The sequence below is a fragment of the Hoplias malabaricus genome, chromosome 4 (genome assembly GCF_029633855.1).
Source record: "Hoplias malabaricus isolate fHopMal1 chromosome 4, fHopMal1.hap1, whole genome shotgun sequence".
NCBI lineage: Eukaryota > Metazoa > Chordata > Actinopteri > Characiformes > Erythrinidae > Hoplias > Hoplias malabaricus.
In genome coordinates, this window is record NC_089803.1 from 28,063,421 (window position 1) to 28,086,959 (window position 23,539).

The window sequence follows — 23,539 nt, forward strand, 5'->3', positions numbered from 1 at the left end:
AGAGAGAGAGAGAGAGAGAAAGGTATAGAGAATGAGAGGGATGGTAAGGCATGAATCAGCACCCAGGGCAGCCGTTTGTGTGGGAAGTCTTCAAAGAAGCACCACAGGGGATCTCACTACTAGTGCTCACTGCACTTATGATGTGCTTTGGAGTAGTAAATCAAAAGAAGCATTGAAACAGTGGGTGTAGACAGTGAGACAGCTAAAGAGAGGGGGGATAAATAAGTGAGAAGGGTTCTATTGGCTCCTTTATGCTGGTTTGTTGACACTTTAAATGAAACTGCGATCAGCATGAAATCAGGAAAATGACTAGCTTCCATTTCCATGCTACAGAACTGGAGAACCGGAATGTGCAGCGCCATGTAGAAGGAATTGAGAGAGCTTTTAAACCACAAACCGAACAACTACAGAGATGTTGGGGTAGGGGTGTTACTGTTGAGAATCAAGGTTTCCTCCACTGTGTATGGGATGCAGCAAATATCATAGCCTGCTTCCCAAATGCACAGCGATTACTACTGTATGGTTGAGCAAGTATCACTCTGATCACTTGCCCCACCAAAAAAGCTAACCTTGCAAAGCTTTTGTGGAAAGGTTGTATCTCATCCACATGCCATTGCACAGCTCACATTAAGACCAGCACCTCGTTTAGGCCTGATTGTTTCAAGTATCTTAGATTATTTTGATTATATCCACACTGGAATCATCCACACAAAAATACAGGTCTGAATAGGCAAGTTTATGTGACCAATGGGGCATAAAACTTCGGGGCTGTTGCCATGGTGAAGTTGTCTAAGAAGAACAGTCAGTAACTTAATTTCCACAAGGTAGAATAAAAATGAGCATGCTAAAACCTTATTGGCATATTGGACCATTTAAGGGACTTGGCTTCTTGTCCTGTAGCTATAGTTTTCTGTAATGTGCACATGTTTTAAGGACATTAATGTTTTACAAATTTGTGTTTATTGATGCAGAAATCAATTACTGCATAATACAGGAAAACCAGACACAACAAAGGGGTTGAGTAATTGAACTTATTTACATATTTCGACTCTCAGCATTTGCATGTCACTCTTTAGCATGTGGTTAAAAGCTTTTCGGTATAAAATCCAGATAAAAATATATATGACTGGGTGTAAACAGGGTCTAGAACATCTGGCAAAAGTGTTTAGAAAATAACACGCCCCAGGAACATTTGGCATGAACATCATTCAGAAGTTAAAAAAAAATCAAAATCAAAAGAAGCATTCTAAAACATTTTTTTTTTTTTCTGTGCCCAATTATTACTTCACAACACATCCAGATGGTACATTTATGTTAGAAGTGAATGGTTCTGTGGTGGTTCTAAAAAAGGGGTATTATTGGATTTAACCCAGTTGACTGTGTTTCTGTTTCTGTTGAGATAAGACCACAGAAGTGTGTGTGGGGGATAAATCAAGGTGTGTTGTGGTCCACGGCTATCATGTGAAGGTTTAATTCTTGTTGCTGCCTCTTGCTTGCTTCCTCTGACCTTTACCAATAATCCCCCATAAGAGCACTGTTTGTCCCTGCACTTACTTCAGGGAGGGATGAAATCAAATTCACTTCATTTAAGACAGCCCCATCTTCTCTCAGGTCACAATGAGGGATTTGAAAAATGCTCCTCTTAGTCTCGCCATAGAGGAATAGGTCTATCGTAGGTGTCAAAGACCTTTGTAGCTTTCAGGGAAATAGTGTCTTGCTGCTGGTGTTCCATGTTTTTAGGTGCGATTTAGCGCAGCAGTCCTGCTTCATGAAAACAGAAGACATGGACATACAGCTTTAGAAAAACATTTTGTAGGTTTTTGGAACCCCTATATTTCATGGAAGTTTTCATGGAAATGCCACAGAAATATTTAAACCATTATGATAATACCTGTTTCATAGTAAATTTTAAAATATTATTATGTATGATTAAAAATTGTTATCAAAATACAGATATTTATGAATGTGTAAAAAGTGTACATTGGAAATGCAGTATATTAGTCATATCTAAATTAAAAATAAGACTGCTCTGTATTATTAATAATCAGAAAATAAATGACCATATTTGGCTTTTAGCTTCATAATCCTCTGTCCCTGCCCATATGTTTCTTTCCACCTTAAATGGTGCATAAATTGGATTGTGGAAGAACATGAAGAAACCCCCACAGGCACTGGGGAGAAAATGGCAAAATCCTCATTGGTTCAAACCCAGAACCAATGGTGGGCAAAGTACACAAACCATGTACTTGAGTAAAAGTACAGATACTCAAGGTGGTTTGCAGACACCAACGCAACAGTATAAACTTTTATAATGGCATAGGACACTTGTGCATAACATAGTTTTTTACTCATTTAGGAAACTAGGTAAGATTTGGGCAAAATTGGGGAAATTGGTAGGGGATGGAAGGGGTGGTTTCCTACTCTCCTTAATAAGGTTACATAGTGCAAAGTAAGATATTTGACTTTGATATTTGATATTTGCCGCCCAAAATGCATATACTTCAGCAAATACAGAAACACAAAAAAACTACTTAAGTACAGTAACGGATCACATTTCCTTTATCAGTGTCCACCACTGCCCAGAACCCCAGTAGCAACACTGTGCCAACCAGTTCTTAAACATCAACTTCTTATTCATATTTGCTTCACCTTACTTCACCTTAAATAGGCAACCATACTTGGCTGGGTTATTGAAAGTATCTTTATTTTATGTGGATGGTCTTTGAGTTTTAAAAACGTTTAGCACATGCCTGGTCTTAATAAATAAATAAATAAAAAATGGCTCTCTAAAAATATCAATTGAAAGTGATTCTATGACACCAAAGGAAAAAAAAAAAAACACACTTCTTGACACCTTTAGTTTTAGGAGTCCATCTGTATATGTGTTTTTGCATGGTGTTCTTATTTAAAGTAAGTTACATAAGGTAGTGGGCAGAGCTTCATTAACATTGTATGCATCTACAGGAATATGAGTGCTCTTGCACATATAAGCATATTTGTGTAGCATTCTCGTGTGGAGTTCTGGCTGTGGCTGTGGTGGCTGCCACTCCCCAGCTGCCAGGAAGGAGTAATGTAACATGAATTATGTATTGATATCTCAAACATGTTAGTGCCAAGTGCCCGTTTCTTTCTGACTTTTTAGAGAAAGAGAAGCGGACAACAAAAACAGTCCAGTGTGAAGAAAACCCTTCAGAGTGAGTGGAGTTGCTACAAATAACTGATAACTGGAATAGTCCCTGTTCATTGATTTTGCGTTAGCCCACTGGTACAGGGACAAGAGCACAGATTCAGCCTCTACTCTCTGAAGGTCTCTCTCTCTCTCTCTCTCTCTCTCACTCTCACTCTCACTCTCTCTCTCTCACTCTCACTCTCACCTTTCAGCAGGATTAACAAAAATGCAAGGCTGTTAAATGAGATTCATTGATAATGTGTGATTGAGTAATAGCACATTATTAAATGGTGTTTTTTGAGGTTTATTCAGATCCTTTAAGTTAAAAGCATGTTAAATATTTTAGTGCAAATGCAGTGGAAAAAAAAAATATTATCCCAATCATTTGTTGCTGTATTCCTCATGAGATTTTGAGACAATGTGTATATAATCTGTATAAAGACATTCTAAGTGAAAGTAAGTTAAAATGTCCTAAATTTAATTTAGGTTTAGCAAGTTTTCTTGACAAATGTCTTAGGTTTTACGAATATACAGACTATGATTGCAGAAAGTTTTTTTTTTTTTTTTTTTTAATATTTAATAAAAAGAAAACTCTCTGATTTTAGGGAAAGGCTGGAAACTAATGTAGAATGAACATGACTTTCAAAGTTTTACATGGTACTACATGAGAAACCAATATGCTTCTGTAATTAATAAAGCTACATGGGCCTTAATTGGAGCACTTCAGAAAACCATTATGAATTAATAAAGTTAGCCACATCAAGAAAGGCACCCATAAATGAATACTGGCTTTTGGTCTGTGTTTACTGTCATGCAGTAAGCACTCTCCCAAAGTCAGTTCTATCTTCAGCAAAAATAAGTCATTGTTACCCACTTATGGAGCAGGAATAGAGCAGCATCCTCATCTTGGTTTGTGCTTTTGAATGTTTGGAGGTCAGTTCATTTAAATTCATTCATTAACTTAAACACAAATGCCATTTTTAAGCCATGAGCAGAGAAAGAGAGAGAGACATAGCCTAGCATATCAGACCGCAACCCTTGTGTTTTTAACCATTTACTGACACCAGAGCATTAGAGCATTTTTGAGCACTAAAACCATGTGCTTTTTTTTTTCAGAAAGCCATGTTTGTTATTTAAATCAACTCTGCGCTAATTCAATGGTAAATAATGTAAGAGTGTAAGTATAAGAGAGCTATGCCACTTATTCCTTATAAAAGCTCGCTCTCTGTCTCTCTCTCTCTGTGTGTGTGTGTGTGTGTGTGTATACATGCATGTACACACTTGTGTGTCTCTCAGCATCTTTGGTTCCTTTCATCTGTCAGAGATAATGAACAGATGTTACAAGGCTGTTGAATGTGGGATGATGGTGTGTGCCTCTGGCGGTCTGTACCAAGTGTAAGGGTTTTGAGGGGTGCGTGGAAGGTGTCTGCAGCCTCCACTTTGATTCCTGGGTAGGCAAGTTTGTAACACACACCCACACCCACCACACACACACACAGAGAGAGAGAGGGGGGAGAGAGAGAGTGTGATCTTTGTGTACTGCAGCTGAGATACCTGTCAGCTCCTCTACACCGCAGCCCATCACTCAGCTCCATCTTACCTCCACACACTGGGGATTTATTGGAAAGGTTGAAGTAGGGCAAGTGCAGCTCAGCCAGGCCACACAGAGTGAGAGAGGTCAGCAGATGGAGAGCTAATGCATACTGAAACACTGCAGGTGTGCTGTGTTCCTCTTTATTATCTCTACAGTCAAGCATGCATCAGTACTGAGGCTCCCTTCACCCACTCAGTCTACCTGGACATACACTTACTAGTCACAGTCCCATCCATTCAAGACAAAAGGCTATGTTCATCCAACCATAAACCCATCCACCTGCACATTGTAACGAATGAAGTAATCAGGATGCAAGTGTAAAATAGTTTTAATAGTGGTTAGTGTCAGCACAGGCTGGAGTCAAAACGCAGACAAACACAAGGTCCATTTACAGTATCCAGAGACGAGTCAAAAGCTCATCCACACACTGGGAATTTTAACAGGATTGTAAAGAGTAACAGAGCTCAGAACTAATAAAGGCTCTGCAATATATAGTGTCTTAAAATACAAACATAAACTGTGGGCTTTATAATGTAGAAAGTCACTGATTTACATGTAACTGCATAAGTGGTACAGCCAAGAAAGAGTCGGAACAGGGCTAGTCCATTCTTTAGCTGGGAACAGTTCTGTCCAGACTGCCCTGGGGAAATATTTCACTCATCCCTCTATCCAGCAATCCATCAACCCAGCTATGCTGTTATCCCCCCATACATCCACCCATGTCTTTCTAAATGATGAATCCAAATTGTTCTCTAATATTTTCTGAAAAGGTGCTGCTTGTGACTAGATCTCCTGTGCCACTGTAGACTACACACACACACACACACACACCGGAAACAGCAGAGATTAACCTTCTGGATGCAGGTCCAGAGAAGCCTGCATTTTGGGATTTTTCTTTGCATCCTGACACGTTTTCTTGTCAGGTTTTGTCTGAAATTTTCCTTGCTCCACCAGTCCATTGCCTGGTATTTCTTGGTACTAACATATTTTTTCCACTTCTAGATTAGAGTTTCAACAGTACTGATTGGTATTTTCAAATATCGTATATGCCAACCTGAGCATGTATTATAAGCCTGAACAATGTAAACTTTTGATCAAGGAAATCTGTGTGATTACAATTGGCATTTTAATTACTAACATTTTGTCACATCACATCATATGTAACGATAAATATATTTACCTGAGCAATTACAGTATTTGCAGGCATCAATCATATATATATATATATATATATATATATATATATATATATATATATATATATATATAATTTCATCTGTGAAATGTGCCCTGTCTGAAGTGTGAAGACATTTATACAGAAGATAGCTTTTTCTATGCCTTATCTCCCTAGGAAAAATACATCATAGCAACATTCCCACATGCCTCATGAACAATCTGGGGAATATTACGCATCACGTATGGATTTCTGTCATGTTTCTTCCAATATCATGCTGAGCAAAGCTTTGCTGTGGTGCTGAGGATGAATTCCAAGAACAATGAAGAATGACTGACAATCCTGCATTCTTCTTTTGATATAACTTTTCTTGGTGATGTCTGAAAAGTGTCAGGAGAGAAACAATGGTATTAATACTGAGCTTGATTATATTCACTAACATTTTGTAGAATATTACAAACTATTAAAATCATTAACAACCACAGAAATGTACATAATTTGTATTTATAGAACTCTGATGTATTCCTCTGGTAACCACACTATTTACTTTAAACAGACTTACATTAAACCACACATTTACTTTAAACTGAATTACAAATTATATATATTATTTATCTAAGAGTCAAACAGCTCTCTCTCAAAACAGTTCTTTAACTATTGTCTTGCATAATGTATTGATATTTTATTAGCATTAGCATGACAGAAACATCTGGGTTTATGATGAGTAATCAAGAGGGTGAGACAATGTGCAACAACTGTATATTTATTAAGCCTAACAAACCTAAAAAATAAAATAAATAAATAAAATGTCTGTGCCAAGGTCAGGGCACATTCTAAACCAAGAAATGAAATGTTACCAGAAAAAATACCTGCCCCAAAGGAGAATTGCTGTTTCTTTCTTATTTCCTTTTCTTGTATATCATATGTTACGTTATAAAGTAGTAGTTTGTGTTTTGTATACAATGTTTGAATTCTGCAGTAGATAGCAATAAATGACCTGCTTTATTTTCTGAAGGTCTGGGTTATAGCTTAAATTTGACTGTACTTTTTTGCAGTTTCCCCTCATTGTCATTTCATGGACAAGGACACTGGCAACTAAAGTAGCACAGATCTCATCACTAACAAATGTTCTTCTTGCCCTTCCTCTCCCTTGCCAGCATCCTCAAAGTATTCTTCTTTTCTTTTTTTTTACCTAATTTCTTTAAGCCTTACTGAGATCCATTGTGTCTGATGATATGAAATCAACTGTTATTAATAGTTATTCATTCTTATTGGTCTGACTGCTCTGTCCTTTAGGGATGTATCAATTTATGAGGCAAACATTATACAGCCTGCTTTTTAAAAGAAAGGTTTGTGATTATTTTGAATAATTTTTATATTTTTATAGCTATAGTTTAATCATTTAATCTATTTGATTAGAACATTGATTTCCGCTTTTTCATACAAATGACCAAATTAGCCAAATTGGATTTGGATATCTTTATGAATTGTTATTATTATTATTATTATTATTATTATTTTTATTTTATTTTTATTATTAATACAAATATTGATAGCAATATTGTTGTTATTATTATTATTATTATTATTATTATTATAACATAATTGTGTGTGTTTGTGTGTTTCAGTTTTAATATCATAATGCTGGGACTTTCAGTTTGTGCTATTTCAGTACATTGAGAATAGTATCAGCTTCTGTTTTGATATGCATAGCACATAACTAATTTAATGGGATAAAAGCACCTTTCCTATTTCCTATGAGTGTGCTTTCTTTCTACTCAGCATAATAACAAATATCTATCTTTCTCATTCTTGTAAATGTTATTTGTTTTCAGTGGAATTGCTTTTATATAAGTAGCTCACGTCCTTGTGCTTCTTGTAATGAAATGAAGCTGTTAAAGATCTACCAAAAGCTTTGTCAATGAAGTGTGTGTGTGTGTGTGTGTGTGCGTGTGTGAGTGTGCTTCTTCCATTATATCTTTAAACAGAAACTCTCCGTGATGATACTGAATGTTGATGCTTCCTAATTTAAATCCAAATTTATTTTTTTTCTTGCCATTTTTCTTAGAATTAACTTTTTTTTCCAATTTCTAAATTTGTAACTGAAATGAAAAAGGAAAGCCATCCGTAAGTTTGCTTGGAAATCAAAATAATATATTTAGGTTGTAACATTTGTGTGCATATAATAAATGTATAAAAAGCAATGATTATATAATAATATTATATAACTATAATATACAATATAATATTTGTAGCATATTATTTATATATAAAATTATGCATCTGCTTAAGATGACATGTAATCATGTTATATCAAATTTACTTGTGTTATAACATGAGTAGAAAGAGAGTATGAGGCACATATATTGCCATAAACTTCACTGTGAATATGTTACTGTTAAATATATAATTGTTGCATTTTTAATGTGTAATTACACAATTAATAGAGAGAGTATGAATAGGACCAAAATGTTATTTGTCTGCTTAAGGAATTTCTGAGAATAGCATACTCCTCTGTGCAAGAGTGTGTTTATTATGAATTTGATCAACTGAACGCGACAAGAACAGTGTAATAATTTCATTCCGGCACTTGCTTAGGCCTGGCCTCCATACTATCATTGATTGCCTAGGGGAGAAGCCCACTTGAAGGAGGCCAGTGACTAACTTGTAGTGACTACATTTAGACGCACTCTTTTCTAACAGACATGTCAAAGCAGTGAATGTGTGACAGGGTTGACCCAGTGTAAGTGACCCCTGTTGCTGATGTGCTCCAGGGTGGCACTCAAAGACCTCAGAAATCATAGAAACCACTGCTCCAGTAAGACAGCCTGTCAACTGTGATAGAACTCAGATATAAATAGGATGAAAAAGAAGTACAATCACTAACAATAGAATAACTGAATATTGGTCTCTACAAATGCATTGACTATACTGTAAACCATTGTGTTCATAGGATGTTATTTATTCAGTTTTTGTTAATAAGTTTCATCAAGTTGGTTGCCATATATATATATATATATATATATATATATATATATATATATATATATATATATATATATATATATATGGCAGCCATGGTCTTGTGGTTAGGGAACTGGCTTGTAACCGGAAGGCTGCCGGTTTGATCCCCAGAGCCGGCAGGTCATGACCTAAGTGCCCATGAGCAAGACACCTAAACCACAACTGCTCCCCAGGTGCCGTGGCTAGGGCAGCCCACCACTCAGGCATGTACACTCTAAAAAATGTTGGGTAGAAATTGACCCAAATTGGGTCATTTTCACAACCCAGTGCTGGGTCAATATTGCACAAACACAGCATTGGGTAGAAATGACCCAGCATGTTGGGTTATTATTCTGACCCAGCATATTGGGTCGAGCATTTGACCTAAATGCAATTAAATTTTAACTACTTGGCTGGGTTAACAGAACCAAATTTTGGGTTGTATTTTGATTACAATTACAAATTTGTACATTAATACCCATTTTTAAACAATATCCCTTACTAAAAATGCATTGAAAGAAACAGATACAATTTTAACCACCACTAAAAGGCTTTATTACATATAATTATATATCTAGATTATAAAAAAAATATGTAACATACAATTTAATCAGTAAATATCATTCAACCTACATTAGTATAGATATTATACAATAAACTATTACAATGCTATTCAATAATAGTTAACATACTATTTTATAAGAAAGCTATCATTCAGTAATAGTTAATATACAATAATGCAATGAAAATAGCAGTGTGAAATTTACTTCTTATAACTGTATATAATCATGTGATTTAGTTATTGTACTTAGAATAATCAGCATCAATTCATCCAAACCTTTACATGTAAAATCATACATTTTAACACTAACTTGTGTTGAATTAAAGCAATCAACATTTCTTTGTATTGCAATTTTTTTTTTTACACAATTTTAAAGTTAAGTCATGTAATTGTTGAAACAGTTATTAATTTTCCAACAAGAAAAAAATACAATAAAAAATGGTAACATATCATTCTAGGAACTGCATCTCTACCGTGTGGCAAAAACGAATGCCCGCAAAAGTCTTATTGAGGGAGATTCCTGACCTGGCAGCTCATATACAACAGTCTGAAGAAATTCCCACGCTGGAGCACACTGTCGGGGAAAGTTGATATCAAACACATAGAACGCCTTAAAACAAATGTCAACAGCTGCAACAAGGGTGCTCTGCTCCATGGCTTGTCCATTAATGACCACAAAAGACTGGCAGCAACGCTGATCATCACCTAGGGCCAAAACAAATGGGTACGGCCTAGTGACTTGTGCCTCAGACAGGAACTCCACCATATTGGTCCCAACCTGTTGTAAACATAAGCATTTAAACATGGCATTAGCACTTAAATTTTACAAACACCCTAATTTAACTGATGCTTAAACGTACCATATTGACTTATGGTTATCTATAGATGTAGAAGGATAGAGGGTTGTAGTGAGAAACAGGTTTGTAGAATTACAGAGGATTGTAGAGGGAGGGATAGACAGATTTTAGAAGGATAGACAAACATGATTAATACAGCTAATATCTATCAAAATGTGACAGGATCTTCCGGATAGGACTGAGAAATCTCTAATGTGATGAGAAAACTGAATCCATCCTAGAAGTTTAGAGGCAAGTGTAATTACAGAGAAGAATGTTACCAAACTTCACAAAGCCCACTTTCTATATGTTTTTACTTACTGGTTTCAGATCAATGAAAGACTTTCTTGTCTCTTCACAGCTGGGACGAAAGGACTTCCGGCCAATCCGATAGACTGGAGCTGGTAGTACTACTGGCAGTAATCTCAATGCCATGTCACCTTGTGCATCTGGCAATAAGAATGTCTTATTAGGAATAAGATTATTAATGTAGTTACTTAGCAAATTCTGAAAAAATTCAATTTCCAACATGCCAGCTGTTGTTACTGCTTGTTTCCCCAAAAAATAATTACACTAATTTCTTAACAGTCTAAACCTCTGTGAGGACTACCTGCACACACAGAATCCACTCTTGAAAGAAGACCCAAAGCTTGCTTCTCCTGGCTGGCAAAACCTAAAATTCTGTCTTTGAATACAGGCATCCACTTCTCTGAAAGCTTCCCAGCACAGGCTGGATGTAGAACAGCAAAGTCCTGTGCAATCTGTAAAAAATTATTTTAATTATTTTTCCAAATAAATTACAGATAATGTTTAGTAATGCTAATGTATAATTATAAATTATAATTAACTGATCATTTTCATATCCTACCATTCCTGGAGTATCCAGTAAACGTGGATGCTCTCTGTTAATCTCCTGCACCGTCTTTGATCCATGATCCCTTATCCACTTAGCCCTGTAGATTGCCGTTTGCTTCATGTATTCTTCTACTTGGTTCAGGGGCCAGATGTTATTTTTTAGCCACTCTGTCATCGCCACTGCTCTCTCATCAGATATATCAGTCTCCGGGGAGGGAGGTGGGGGTTGGGTCAGGTGTTGTGGGTGTTCAAAAGAAATATGCAGAGAAAGACCATGACTGTTTGAACTCAAACACATACACTGATGTTCTTAAGTGTTAAGTTATTTAATAAAAAAATAAAAAAATAAATAAAAACCCACACCATAACTGCCAAGTACATTATTTTTAAAAACCATTTCTACTGATATTTTGTTATACAATGTGACTGATGTTTGTGTGACACATAATTAATTAAATCAATTTCATTATCATATATCAAGACATTTTAGAGTTCATCATTCTGTAGTGGTCAATGTAAAATCCAAAATTGCCCAGCAAAGCCACATTGAACTAATTCCATCCATTCATCCATCCATCCATTATCTGTAACCGCTTATCCAATTCTAGGGTCGCGGGGGGTCCAGAGCCTACCTGGAATTTCCATACATTCATCTATAACCAAATTTATGTCTACACAAAATATTCTCTAACAATAAAGCCACTTATCTAATATATTCTTTGTATGAGAACCTGTTTGTGCATGTACCTTGCAAAACCAGACTACTGGTAACAGTTCTCCACAGGGTTAGGTCTGCACTTTCCACTACGGAGCCTCTTCCTTACATTTCTTAAACGTTCCTCAATGAAGCCGGTTGCTGGTCTGTGATTTTGCCCTGGACTATACCATGCTTCCTTTTTAAAAAATATAAAGTGTTCTTTAACATTTCAGTCCTAAAATAAACTATAGCAGGTCAAACCCATCAAAACCAAGCCCCATGTGCTTTGATGTCACTGGTACTTACAGTTCCATTTCCATGCTGATCCTTTAAACATGGAAATTCACTGACTAAAGATGAGGCCAGGTTTTTTTTTGCAACCGATGCTGGACTGTAAAGAGATTATATATATTTAAACATACAACAAGAAATCAGTGGAACATCAGTTCATATCAAACATGTAAAAAGCTTACTCACGTCTCTCCAAACCGCTCGATGAGATGTGACACTAGGATTCTAACCATAGCTCTCCGCTGTTTGAGTGAGATGAATTGTTTGGTGTCAAGGCTGCAAATAATGTCTTTACCCTCTGGTGTTTTTTCAAGGGCCTCCCTAATTTTCTGCAAATACAAGATGAGGGAGGGAAAGAAAAAAAAAACCCCACACCACCTATTCTCAGGGCCTGGCGCAAATAGCCAATTTGACAAGTTAAAAATCCTTTGTGAATGACCCTTATTTCCCCATTGTGTGCGTGTCAGAAATTTAAGAAAGAAAACAAAAACAACAACATACAAACGTTCCCTCTAGACCTGGAGACATGGCCTCATGCTGCTGGTCCAGTGATGGTCCTGCCGATGGGCCATACTCAACCGGCTCAAGCTGCAGTTCCTTTGGAGACAACTAAATATTAAACTTGTATTTGAAAGCAAAAAAGATAAGACTTAAGTTAATCACATGGTCATAAACCGAAATGCCTAAAATAACTCCAAAAACAAGAACACAACCAACATGACAGTGAGAACAAAAAAAATGCCTAAAACAGTCTGTAGCGCAGAGAAACATAGCAATTATCATCAACTTCTTTATAGGACCTTGCAACATGGAGAGGATGGTGGTCATCAAGAGAGTTCACATCAATGACTTCAAGCTGAGATGCAGGAGACACACAGTATGAAAAATAGTGTCTATGAAATCCTATTGTATCATACTTCCTTACAATCAGTCTGATGGAGGACTCCACTGATACAATGCTCTCTATCGTAGCAAACTGAGGCTCACCATCACACGAATGGGAGACTAGAAGACACATTCCAGGCCTATATTCAGTGCCCCTCCATCTCACCCAAGATGGAACATACACTTCAGTGAAAATCGGCACCTTTTCGAATTTGTGCTTGATGTTTTCATAACCTTCAATACAGCCCAAAAGGTTTGTGTATCCTGCACCAACTTCTAAGTTGTGGGTGAACAAATTACCCGAAAGAAGGTGATAACATAGCAGCATCTGATGCCTGTAGGCCATTGTTTTGCAGATGTTGCGAAAGTTACACGTAACATGGCTGAGTCTTTTGAAAAACCCATGCTTGGCCTCAAATCGCATAGCCCAAAACAGAACAATAGGGCCTAGCTTCCTGATTGCACCTGGATAATGGATCATAAAGTGATGTTTTGGTTTAAGGTGCCTATCAGGGTAGAGCTCCAGAAAAAGACTGTGGTGCTCCTGGATTAGGTGCCCTAAAAAAATGGATGCTTCTAGAGTTAATGATGGAGAAAAAATAAATTCCATGCAACTCAGTAACAGAAGAAGCAACTCCCAGTATTGGTTGCCCTGTGGGATAAGGTCACCTAAAATAAGAGGCAGTAATCTTAACAGACACCAGGTCTGTGATGCTGTCTGCCTGAGAGCTCCATCTGGGTTTTTGAGCTCATGTGCTTTAATGAGGGAAGGCTTGTTGTGACTGTCACTGAACCCATAATCAAAACTTGTAAGTCTATAGTTGATCTGATCTAGAGTTACAATCTTTTGCTCAATGAGGGAATTAAGAACAAGCTTAACTTCATACCCCCCAATCCCCTCCAGTATATCATGCATGATATCTGGCGCAACATTGTCAACAACTTTGTAGAACTCCAGCCTGTTCAGCACACTCTCCCTCTTAAGACCTGTCACTGCTGGATTATGCAGATACAAGTCTGTTTGGTAGTTGATGTTGTTTCTTAACAATGATTCATCCTCAAAAGTCTGCACATGAAGGATTTCCTTTTGGACACGGCACCAGCGGCAGACACTCTTTGCAGAAAAGCTCTCTGTATATCCAAGGACTGCATTGAGCCCCAAGTTGTCACCACAAACTTGCGCAATTCCAATCTTAACTATTCCTTTAAAACAAGGAGTGTCAATTTGAAGTCCGTTCATTTCCAGACTTCGGATCTCATCAACAACCGGCTCCAAGACAACATCCATACCATAGGTTTTGACATCATCTGATTTGTACACTGCCAGCAGGAAGTAGGCACTAAGGGTGGAAAGAAATTCTGGTGGCAGGCATTTCACTGTAAAATAAAGAAACCCTAACTTGTGGACAGAAGTCTTTGAGCCCAAAGGATTAACTGTCTCACATTCATCACAATAAAGCAACAGTGGAATCGCAAACTCTCTTGAAAAAAGAGCACTTGCTTTGAACATGGTGCCATCTCTAAAATCCTGAAGAGCACCAATTTCTTGCTCTCGCCACGCCAGTATTTTTTCCATAGTCTCTGGACTCTCAAGGACTAACTTGAGCAAAGGACGCAAAGGAACCCACTGAAAAGTATCCCTCACAGCTACCTGCCTAACACTTCCTGTTGTGGACACTCTCTTTTGGGTGTAGGAAAACCCAGGAAGAGGCTCCTCTACAGGTTGGACTAAGTATCCCGTGCTAGCAAAATATTTCATTTGCTTGTACTCAGACTCAAAATTCCTGAATGGCTCAGCAGCTGCTGCAAATTTCTGTTCCAATTCTTGGCCCTCTGGAGTCTCAGCTTGACCAATCTTTTTTAAAAATGACATGGTCTTATTCCTCAAACTACTTACTATGTCATTCACTAGAGTAGATGTCTGCTGAACAACATAAGTAATAGCTGTTAGAGTCTGTGAAGAATTTGCCCTCAACTTGGCAAGAAACAGTGCCACCCTATGTATTACACTACCTTCATCCAATTCATCCCATTCCTCTAAATCACATTCGACTCCCCTTAGATCTCTGGATATAACATTTCTAGGATTGGCAGAGCAGTGCGCCTCACCTGCGGCAGAGCAGTGCGCCTCACCTGCGGCAGAGCAGTGCGCCTCACCTGCGGCAGAGCAGTGCGCCTCACCTGCGGCAAGCGTTGCCTTGTCATTATGCTGAAGCAAATGCCTCGCAAATGAACGAATATAGCCAAAGCTTCTACAACAACCGGCTTCAGCACACTGAAAGTATGTGCTAGAACTATGTACGTTATGGACCGCTCTGAGGTGAGCAAAAAGATGACCAAGGTTTCGCCCAGCAAATGTACAATTAAAACAAGAATACCCCATCAGAAATCTCTTTTCCACTTACTTCATTCAGTTTTTTAAGGTGTGATTTCAGCTTCAGCCTTGGACCAATTACAGGAACCAGTGCCGCAATGGAAGCATCATCCAATATAAAGAAGCTCTCCTTATCAATTTCTTCATCTAAGAGGATATATGCATACATTTACAAAAGAAAGAAAAAAAAAATACTTTAGCAGAAGTGCCAGTTGAGAATATTCATTTCATTACAGCAGCAACAATAGGTTTTTTGCTCCTTGGCTCCCCTACAGTGGCAGAGTGTATCTCATTTTTACAACACTCACCTGAAATCAAGGGAGAGGTTGTGGCTTCCTACCCTCCTCCAAAAATTACATAATGCAGTTTCTGCAGTGCTGAGCCCAGAGTAGCAACAACAGAGGCTCTATTCGTCCCATTACAGGCCAGTGAAACATCACAATGATTCTGAAGCTGTAATTTTAATGTAAAATTACTGTGTGATGTTTTAATGTCTGAATATAACCTTTAAATCAGGGCTCTGAAATTGTATGAGAAAAGACTCTGTGCAGCCTACAACTTAGAAATAATTAACTGCTTCAAATGGATTGTTATCCAATGCTTAAGTGAAATACTTTCAAGTCATTTTTATACTGGGAAAACTTACGCTCAAACTTCGGAATCAGGGCTTCCAGTTTCCATTCGATTAGTTTCTCTCTGACAAAATCATCCATGGAACAGAACTGAAGAGGGGGGGGGGGGAGCATTAACTAATATCAATGCAATTTATTTCAGTTTTATTAGATTAAAAGACACAAACAAAGTCTACAAGTATCTTAAATTAAAATGTAATTCAAGACAAAATTACAGCTTCCCATCTAAAACATAAGGTCACACACAGTTCAGTGCAGAAGTCTTAGGCACCTAAGAAATGTATATATATTTAAACTAATGCCTCCTCAGTAAGTGTGGTGCTTGTATCAAAGTTATATATAATCACAGTAAATACATAAGAATAAATTATGGTCGAAAGTTTTGTTCATTTGAAAAAAGAAAAAAAAGAAAATTGAAACTGAAAATTCTAATATTGAGACTGAAGTTTGAAACATACAACATTGCATTCAAAATTAAAATAAGTGTGGGATGATTATTTTTCAGTGTAATCAGAAATTTGATTCAATTATGGCAGCCAATGGAGTCACAATCACACCTACTGGGGGTTGTTTTGCTGGCCCTGACACCAACAGGTCAGTCCTAAAACACTGGGGAAAACAATTTGTTCGCCTGCTGGCCACATTTGTGGATCAGGCTGCGTTTGTGTTTGGATCGGGTGAAACCAAAAATCCGCGAGTGGCAATGCACAAATGCACGTCACGGAAATCACGAGTGACTTGATCCACAAAGATTCAACAATTTACAAATAAATATTAAATTCGAGACTTTATAAATATATGAAATGTAAATTAAAATAATTTAATTTGTCTTTGCATATAATTATGATGTATATACAAACCAAAAACATGTATTAATGAGTGTAACTATATTTGTACAGATTGCAGACTGAGACAGATTAAGATGTATTCATTTGTGAACAGTGAAACATTTGTGACTAATCTGTCTCCATACTTGAAAAGGCGACAATAAAATCAGCGTTCAGGAGCTCCAAATAGAGACGATAAAATCAACGTTCAGGTGCTGGATATAGCAACGATAAAAACAGTTTTAATGAGGTCGAAACAACGACGCTGTAATATGAAAAAACTGTTTCAGATATGGTCAGCTCCATTGTTTTAACGGTTAGCCTGCTATGCTAGCTAGCATTTGTGTAAAAATTAAAAAGCCTCTCCAGACACACGTTGAACAGACCGAATACGTTTAGGATACAGCATAAAATATTTTTTTTCTGTGAAACTACTGCGTTATTTTAGCTCTTCCTCGCCGTTTTAATCATCAATTTAGCATATTAGCTATATTAACCAGCTATCGCTAGCTAACTTACTTCATTGTTGGGTTTTCATGATGCTAATAATACGCCTCTGCCTACATTCTTGAGATAAAATAAATTAAATTATATTTTACATAACTCATTGTCAATGTATAATCACCAAAAACCACAGGAAAGTCAATTTAGCCACTTACTTTCTTCAGCCGTTGAACCTGCTGCAGTAGCCTCTTCCAGCTGAAGCAATGTGGGCGGGAAAGACGTCGAGCCGTTACGTGCATGTTCCCTTTCAGGTCCGCAACGCAAACCCAACACTGCTGGGTTGTATTAAACAACCCAACAAACGACACAATACCCCAAAAATATGACCCAGCTTTACTGACACAGCAGTTGGGTTCTTGAAATAACCCAGCATTTCTTAGAGTGTATGCTCACTGTCCCCTAGTGTTCACTAGTGTGTGTGTGTGTGTGTGTGTGTGTGTGTGTTTCACTGCATGGATTGGGTTAAATGCAGAGAACATATTCATCTGTGTGCAAGCAGTGTCCAATAAAGTGATTCTAATTCTAATTCTGTCTATCCGTCCATCTAAATTGGTCTTCAGGCCTCTTATGATTTATGAGTCCATTTAATATTTCTATCCACCTTGTCGCTGGACGTCCTTATTCAGTTGTAGATTCAACAATGATAATTTTCTTATCTATAGAATGTGTGCCTGTTCTTCTCATATTTTTTCCAAGTTGTAGTTTTTATTTGTTTATTTTTACAGTTAACAATTTATGCCATCTCTTGGAATACATAGCACAATAAAATAGCACACTGTAAAATAAGTAGAGTATGTTATTTTTAAAACAGGGCATTGTAATACAGTGTAAAATTCCGGAAATCACGGAAACACTGGGCAATATAACAAACAACAATGAACAACAAACACTAAATGACACAGAGGGAGTTTATCAAGTATTAAACACATTAGGAACACGTGCACCCTGTCACATGCCATGCTCAGAGCTCATATGCACAGATGTGGCAAAGGGACAGGACAGGGAGGAACACACATAATATGACAGGCAAAACGCATTATAGAATTTATCTGGTAATCAAAAAAATCAAGATCCTTGTGCTCAAATATGTTCCAAGGAGGAGACCAGATGACCTCTACTTAGGACAGGGAGTTCTCTCAGAAGAGCTAAAAACACCTGCAAATCCTTAAACACATAATTTAGTAACACCCATGTTTACACAAGCTAACACAAACTGAGGCAAATCACAGCCAGACCCCCCTGTAGAATTAGTATGACCTTTAAGCCCTCAGACAGTACTGCGTGAGAAACTATCATGATACACATGATAAACAGAGCCACAGGGCCTCAGGACTACTTCAGAAAACCAGCGTTACAAAATAAAGTCTATCACTACATCAAGAAATACATGTTGTTTTATGTGTGTGTGTGTGTGTGTGTGTGTGTGTTTTCAATGCCATAGATTATTTAAATGTGAAAGCACATTTTGTTGTGGTCTCTGGAGCTGTGTGACTGTAACACTACTTGCTGCCCCAGCGTGCCGACCTGTCCCAAAGTTGATCAGTGAAAATATTGGAAAGCATTTCTTTATGCTTCATTCATTCATTTTTCAAGAGTGAAGTGTACAAATTCTGTTGGATTAGTGAGTGCAATGTTTACACTGGTTTGACTAGAGCTGCAAATGACTGCACTTCTCTGGAGGAATGGATTACACAATTAATTCATTATAAATCTCCTGAACATACACAAATACACCCATTTCATCCAGGTACACCTTTCTTTCTTTTGAAGTGTGCAGGACATTGCACAAGTAAGAAATGGGAAGAGTAAAAGTGAAATATGTTTTTCCTGTCTCTTATTCCCAATTCAATTCGGATTGCAATTGCTTTGTTTCACAATTTGAATCCCAATCTACCACACTTGCCAGGTCCTCTCATCTGGATTCTTTCCTTGGACAGGACTTCCCCAACTGGCCCAGACAGGAGGTGAGAGGAGGGAATAAACAGGGCAGGCCAGACCACAGTGATGGGGTGACTTAAGTCAGAATATAGGTCAGATGTCTGCAAAACACAATCTGTCCCACTACAACAAGATTCCCTCACACAGGCCATCCTTATTCTTGGGGCCCACACACTGAGAAGGAGAACACTCACTCCGAAGTCAAAACACATTCGTGCCCCATTTACCACTGCGGCAGCACTGTCAGCCCCTCTGGTGGAAACCTCCAATCAGTCACAGTGCTCCCCCATGTCATGTATATGGTAAATAGTAGCAGTCTCATAATATGCTGATACACCCTGAAGCATTAAAATGAAAGTGGTGATGTCAGTAGTAAGTAGTAAAGATTAATATAATTGATTTTAGCTAATTATAACTGATGTAATAACTTACTGAAATGGATGAATGAATGGATGAATGAATGAAACAATGAATGTGCAATTTAAAATGTACAACAAAATATGTCTTCTGCATCTAGAGTAGTGAACACACACACACACACACACACACACACACACATTAGTGCACTAGAGGCTGTCAACACTCACCCAGAGCGGCAGGCAGCCATCTCTGGCGCCCAGGCAGCAGTTGTGTGCTTGGTGCCTTGCTCCAGGGCAGCTCAGCCATGGTTTGAGGAAGGAGGACTATGCTGTTCCTTCACTCCCACCGCCCCCAATTTCTATTCTCTAAATTTCCACTGTGCTGTAAAATATTAAATAAATCAAAGGAAATAGAAGGTATGATATAGGTGCTTTGAAAATCAATTGGACAGTGCACAACTGACCCATTTTTTTCATTGACATTTTATACTTTGGAGCTAGAAAGTTAAAAAAGAAACAACAGCCTAAAGTATATACCATTTACCAACTGTTTTAGAAAATGAACAAATGCAGTTTCCATCAATGAAACAGATTTCCAGGGTGAGCAACAGTATGCCATTACACTATAAAATATACAGGTGAGTCCACTGTCCATACCCTCTGGGATATCATAGAGGAATTCAATATTTCCCATCACTGTCTTCCTGGTGGGGAGAAAAATCATATAGCTGTGAAGAGATCGTTTGTCAAGCTTCCCAGCAGGAGCGGCTGGAATGATTTCCATCTTTATGCCACTTCCCTGGAGGAAACAGGGAAAAGCATTGAGGGGCTTCGTCATGCATCACTGCTGTGTTTAGTTCTCTCGCTGCTTGCAGAATACTCTGTTTGCTTGAAGATTAACAAGCTGGAGATGATGGTCCAAGGCTCATTGCCTGTCACCTTTCCTGTGCTCTGTGCCCTCTCCACCTGGATGCTGTTGGCCTGAAAATGCAGCGTCTGTTCTGTAGTATAGTGATATAGTCAAGCACTCGCCAAGGCTTAGGAAATGCAAATCAGAGTCTTTCCAGCTCTGTGGGCAATGCCTGTCATCACCGCCTGCTTTACAGTCAGTTCCAGCTGATTTTATACAGTAGAGGGGCTGCTTACATGTAATTTTGCTTGGTCTTCTCTGTGATGTAGATCTACTTCAGCACTTAAATCCACATCGAAACCAGTCATGTCCTTCCAGGGAACTCCACTAATCACTTAAGCCTGCATATCCTGATGAGCTCGTTGATTTCTTTCACACTTAACATTATTGGCAGCAATAGCTGCACTAGTTCAGTTTGTCTGAGCCCTCAGAGTCACTACTGGACTGAGAAATGTTCCCCACAGTATGCAGAGCACAATAGGGAATACAGTGTGTAATTGTAGCCTTACATGGTGCTCCTGTATGGTCAGTGAAGGTAAGAGTGGAAAGAGAGTGTAGAAACAAGAATGTGGTCATAATGTTACATTGTACATGGAATGGTGTCAAAGGTAAATCATTAATAACAGGCTAACAAAAGACAGTTGTAATGGCACTTATTAAAACATTTTCATAGTTTGTTCCTATGAACTTTCCATAATTCTAGGCCAATGCTATGTTTCCACAAGCACCCCTTCTCGAGACACCAGGGGTTGCAGTAAATTGCTGTAAATAACAAGCCAATGCAGTAATTAAACTGTAGTAAAATAATACAGTATCAAACTGTTAATTAAATTTACAGTATATTTACTGTTAATTTACAGTAGTGTACTGACATTTGTCCTGCCAGTAATCTGTAAAATTTACAGAAAATTGTTTACAGTGTATGTTGAGATAAAAGGAAAATTAACAGTATGTATTCCACAATGTTGCAGGGCCGCATGTCTGTTTTTTTTTCTGTTGGTATGTTCTGAACAGTCTGGTGCACAGCATGAAGCAGAAGCGGACAAGTTGCAGTCTGTTCTCCCCTAAAGACAATGCCTAATGAGCCCTTCATAAGAAGTGTTTTTCAGCCAGCATTCTTGTAATATGGTTACATTTCCGGTAAAAATCACCTGTTGGATGTTTCCTTAAGATAGAAGTTTTCCTTAATCTTTTCCTTTATATCAGTTAATAAAGACCCTCCACCCTCCACACACACACACACACACACACACATCTTCAACTGTTTTCCTAAGAAATGCCTGTTACTTTATCAGGGAACTGCTCCTTGTCTTGGTGATGTAATACTTTTTAACATCAATGGAACAATTATTTAGAAGTAATATTTAATCATTTAAATTTGTCCATTGTGAAACTTCTCCAATGATGTAGCAAAAGTATTATTATTTTTTAATATTTAATTTTTAATTTTATTTATTTATTTTGTGCAACTTACATGTACTGATAATGATTGAGTGCAAATCACATTGCAGTAGGAACTCCTTCAGCACACACAGAGTAACTAATCAACCACCTTCCATTGCCCCCACCCCACCCCCTCTGCTCTTTTTTGTCATATTCTCAAAGGGCACATCAGTGATAAGAAGTTAGTGATTGCTAATTCTGGATGACAGGACATGCCATCAGATTTTTTTTCTCTCCATCGTGGACCTGATTATCATCAGAGCTGCCCATGCAAATGACAAGGGGACCTTAAGGGACATCATTTTCTATTAAAACATGTCTGAGACTAATTACTGATAAATGCCATACTAGCCATTAGACTGGGCCACAGTGGGAGTTGATAACACTGTGGGGGGATGACACCTTATTCAGCTGTGTGGGAAAAGGTTTGGACAGTAAAATAAAAGTGTGAACACAATAAAAGATGGCAAGTTATTTTTATTTGAACAGTGTTTTAATCACAATAGTAGTGCAATTTCCATAATATTATAAGGTGATTTTTATGTATTTTTGAGGTTTTATGTGATGTAAAATGTGTGTGTGTGTGTGTGTGCTTTGCATAGTAGTGCTTCATATTTGTAAATAAACATAAGTAGCTGAATAGTTTGCTACCATTGCTGTACTTATATCTGCTCCATCAGAAAAAAATAAAGAATAATAAGCAATCTAGTGGTCCCACTTTAAATTAAGTGTTTCTAATAACTGTGTAGTTACACATGAACAATATATGCAACATGTTTAATTTGTTTAATTACAAAAGGCAAAACTGAATTTGATACACGTGTAATTGCATAAGCTTTACTACTGTAATCCATCTGTAACAGGTACTAATTCATCAGTAGTTACATTGTTGTTGCATATGTTGTTCATGTGTAACTACACAGTTATTAGACACACTTAATATAAAGTGGAATTTATTTTTTTCTTTTATTTTATTTTCTTTTTCTCTATTCAGTTTTTCAGTACATTTTTAAACAGCACTTGAATCTCCCAGGAAATAGATAAACTTTTAATGAATAAACTTATTAAAACAGCAGTGGCTATTTCCAGAGAAATCCCCATTGGTCTCTCCATGCACCAGATTGAAGCTCTTTTCAATTACAAACACTAGTCCTCCAATGAGGCTGAGAGCTTTCATGGCCTGCTCTGAAACCGCATCATTAAAAGGGGAATTGATGCCCAGCAAGTGGGCAGAAAAGCCCCCAGGACTATGGCTCGAGTCCAGCTCACCAGGGGGTAGAGGATTGATCTATTTCCCCACACTCTCTTGCACTCCCACATGTGTTTAACTCTGGGGAAGACTCTCCAACCTTGAGAAAATCACAAATACCAAAATCCTACTATGAAAAATGTGATGTTTTATCAATGCAATAGACAGCCTATAGTTGTATTTAGCAAGACTTGATTTTATATACTCTCCAGCTGCTGAAGGTTAATAGATTTTTCC

The 23,539-nt window shown here is 37.7% G+C and overlaps 2 protein-coding genes across 2 annotated transcripts; both read right to left on the minus strand.

Moving 5' to 3' along the window:
• Positions 1 to 9,776: 9,776 nt before the first annotated feature.
• Positions 9,777 to 11,397, minus strand: LOC136693679 (uncharacterized). Its single transcript, XM_066666792.1, has 4 exons — positions 11,207 to 11,397; positions 10,949 to 11,099; positions 10,660 to 10,787; positions 9,777 to 10,280 (listed from the first exon to the last, which is right to left on the minus strand). Exons 1-4 carry the CDS (start codon positions 11,366 to 11,368, stop codon positions 9,972 to 9,974), a joined length of 750 nt encoding a protein of 249 aa, XP_066522889.1. The 5' UTR covers positions 11,369 to 11,397; the 3' UTR covers positions 9,777 to 9,971.
• A 557-nt stretch (positions 11,398 to 11,954) lies between these two features.
• On the minus strand, positions 11,955 to 17,642 carry LOC136695002 (uncharacterized). Its single transcript, XM_066668816.1, has 7 exons — positions 17,559 to 17,642; positions 16,087 to 16,162; positions 15,472 to 15,587; positions 12,683 to 12,778; positions 12,368 to 12,510; positions 12,197 to 12,281; positions 11,955 to 12,086 (listed from the first exon to the last, which is right to left on the minus strand). The coding sequence occupies exons 1-7, from the start codon at positions 17,640 to 17,642 to the stop codon at positions 11,955 to 11,957; spliced, it is 732 nt and encodes a 243-aa protein (XP_066524913.1).
• Positions 17,643 to 23,539: the final 5,897 nt, after the last annotated feature.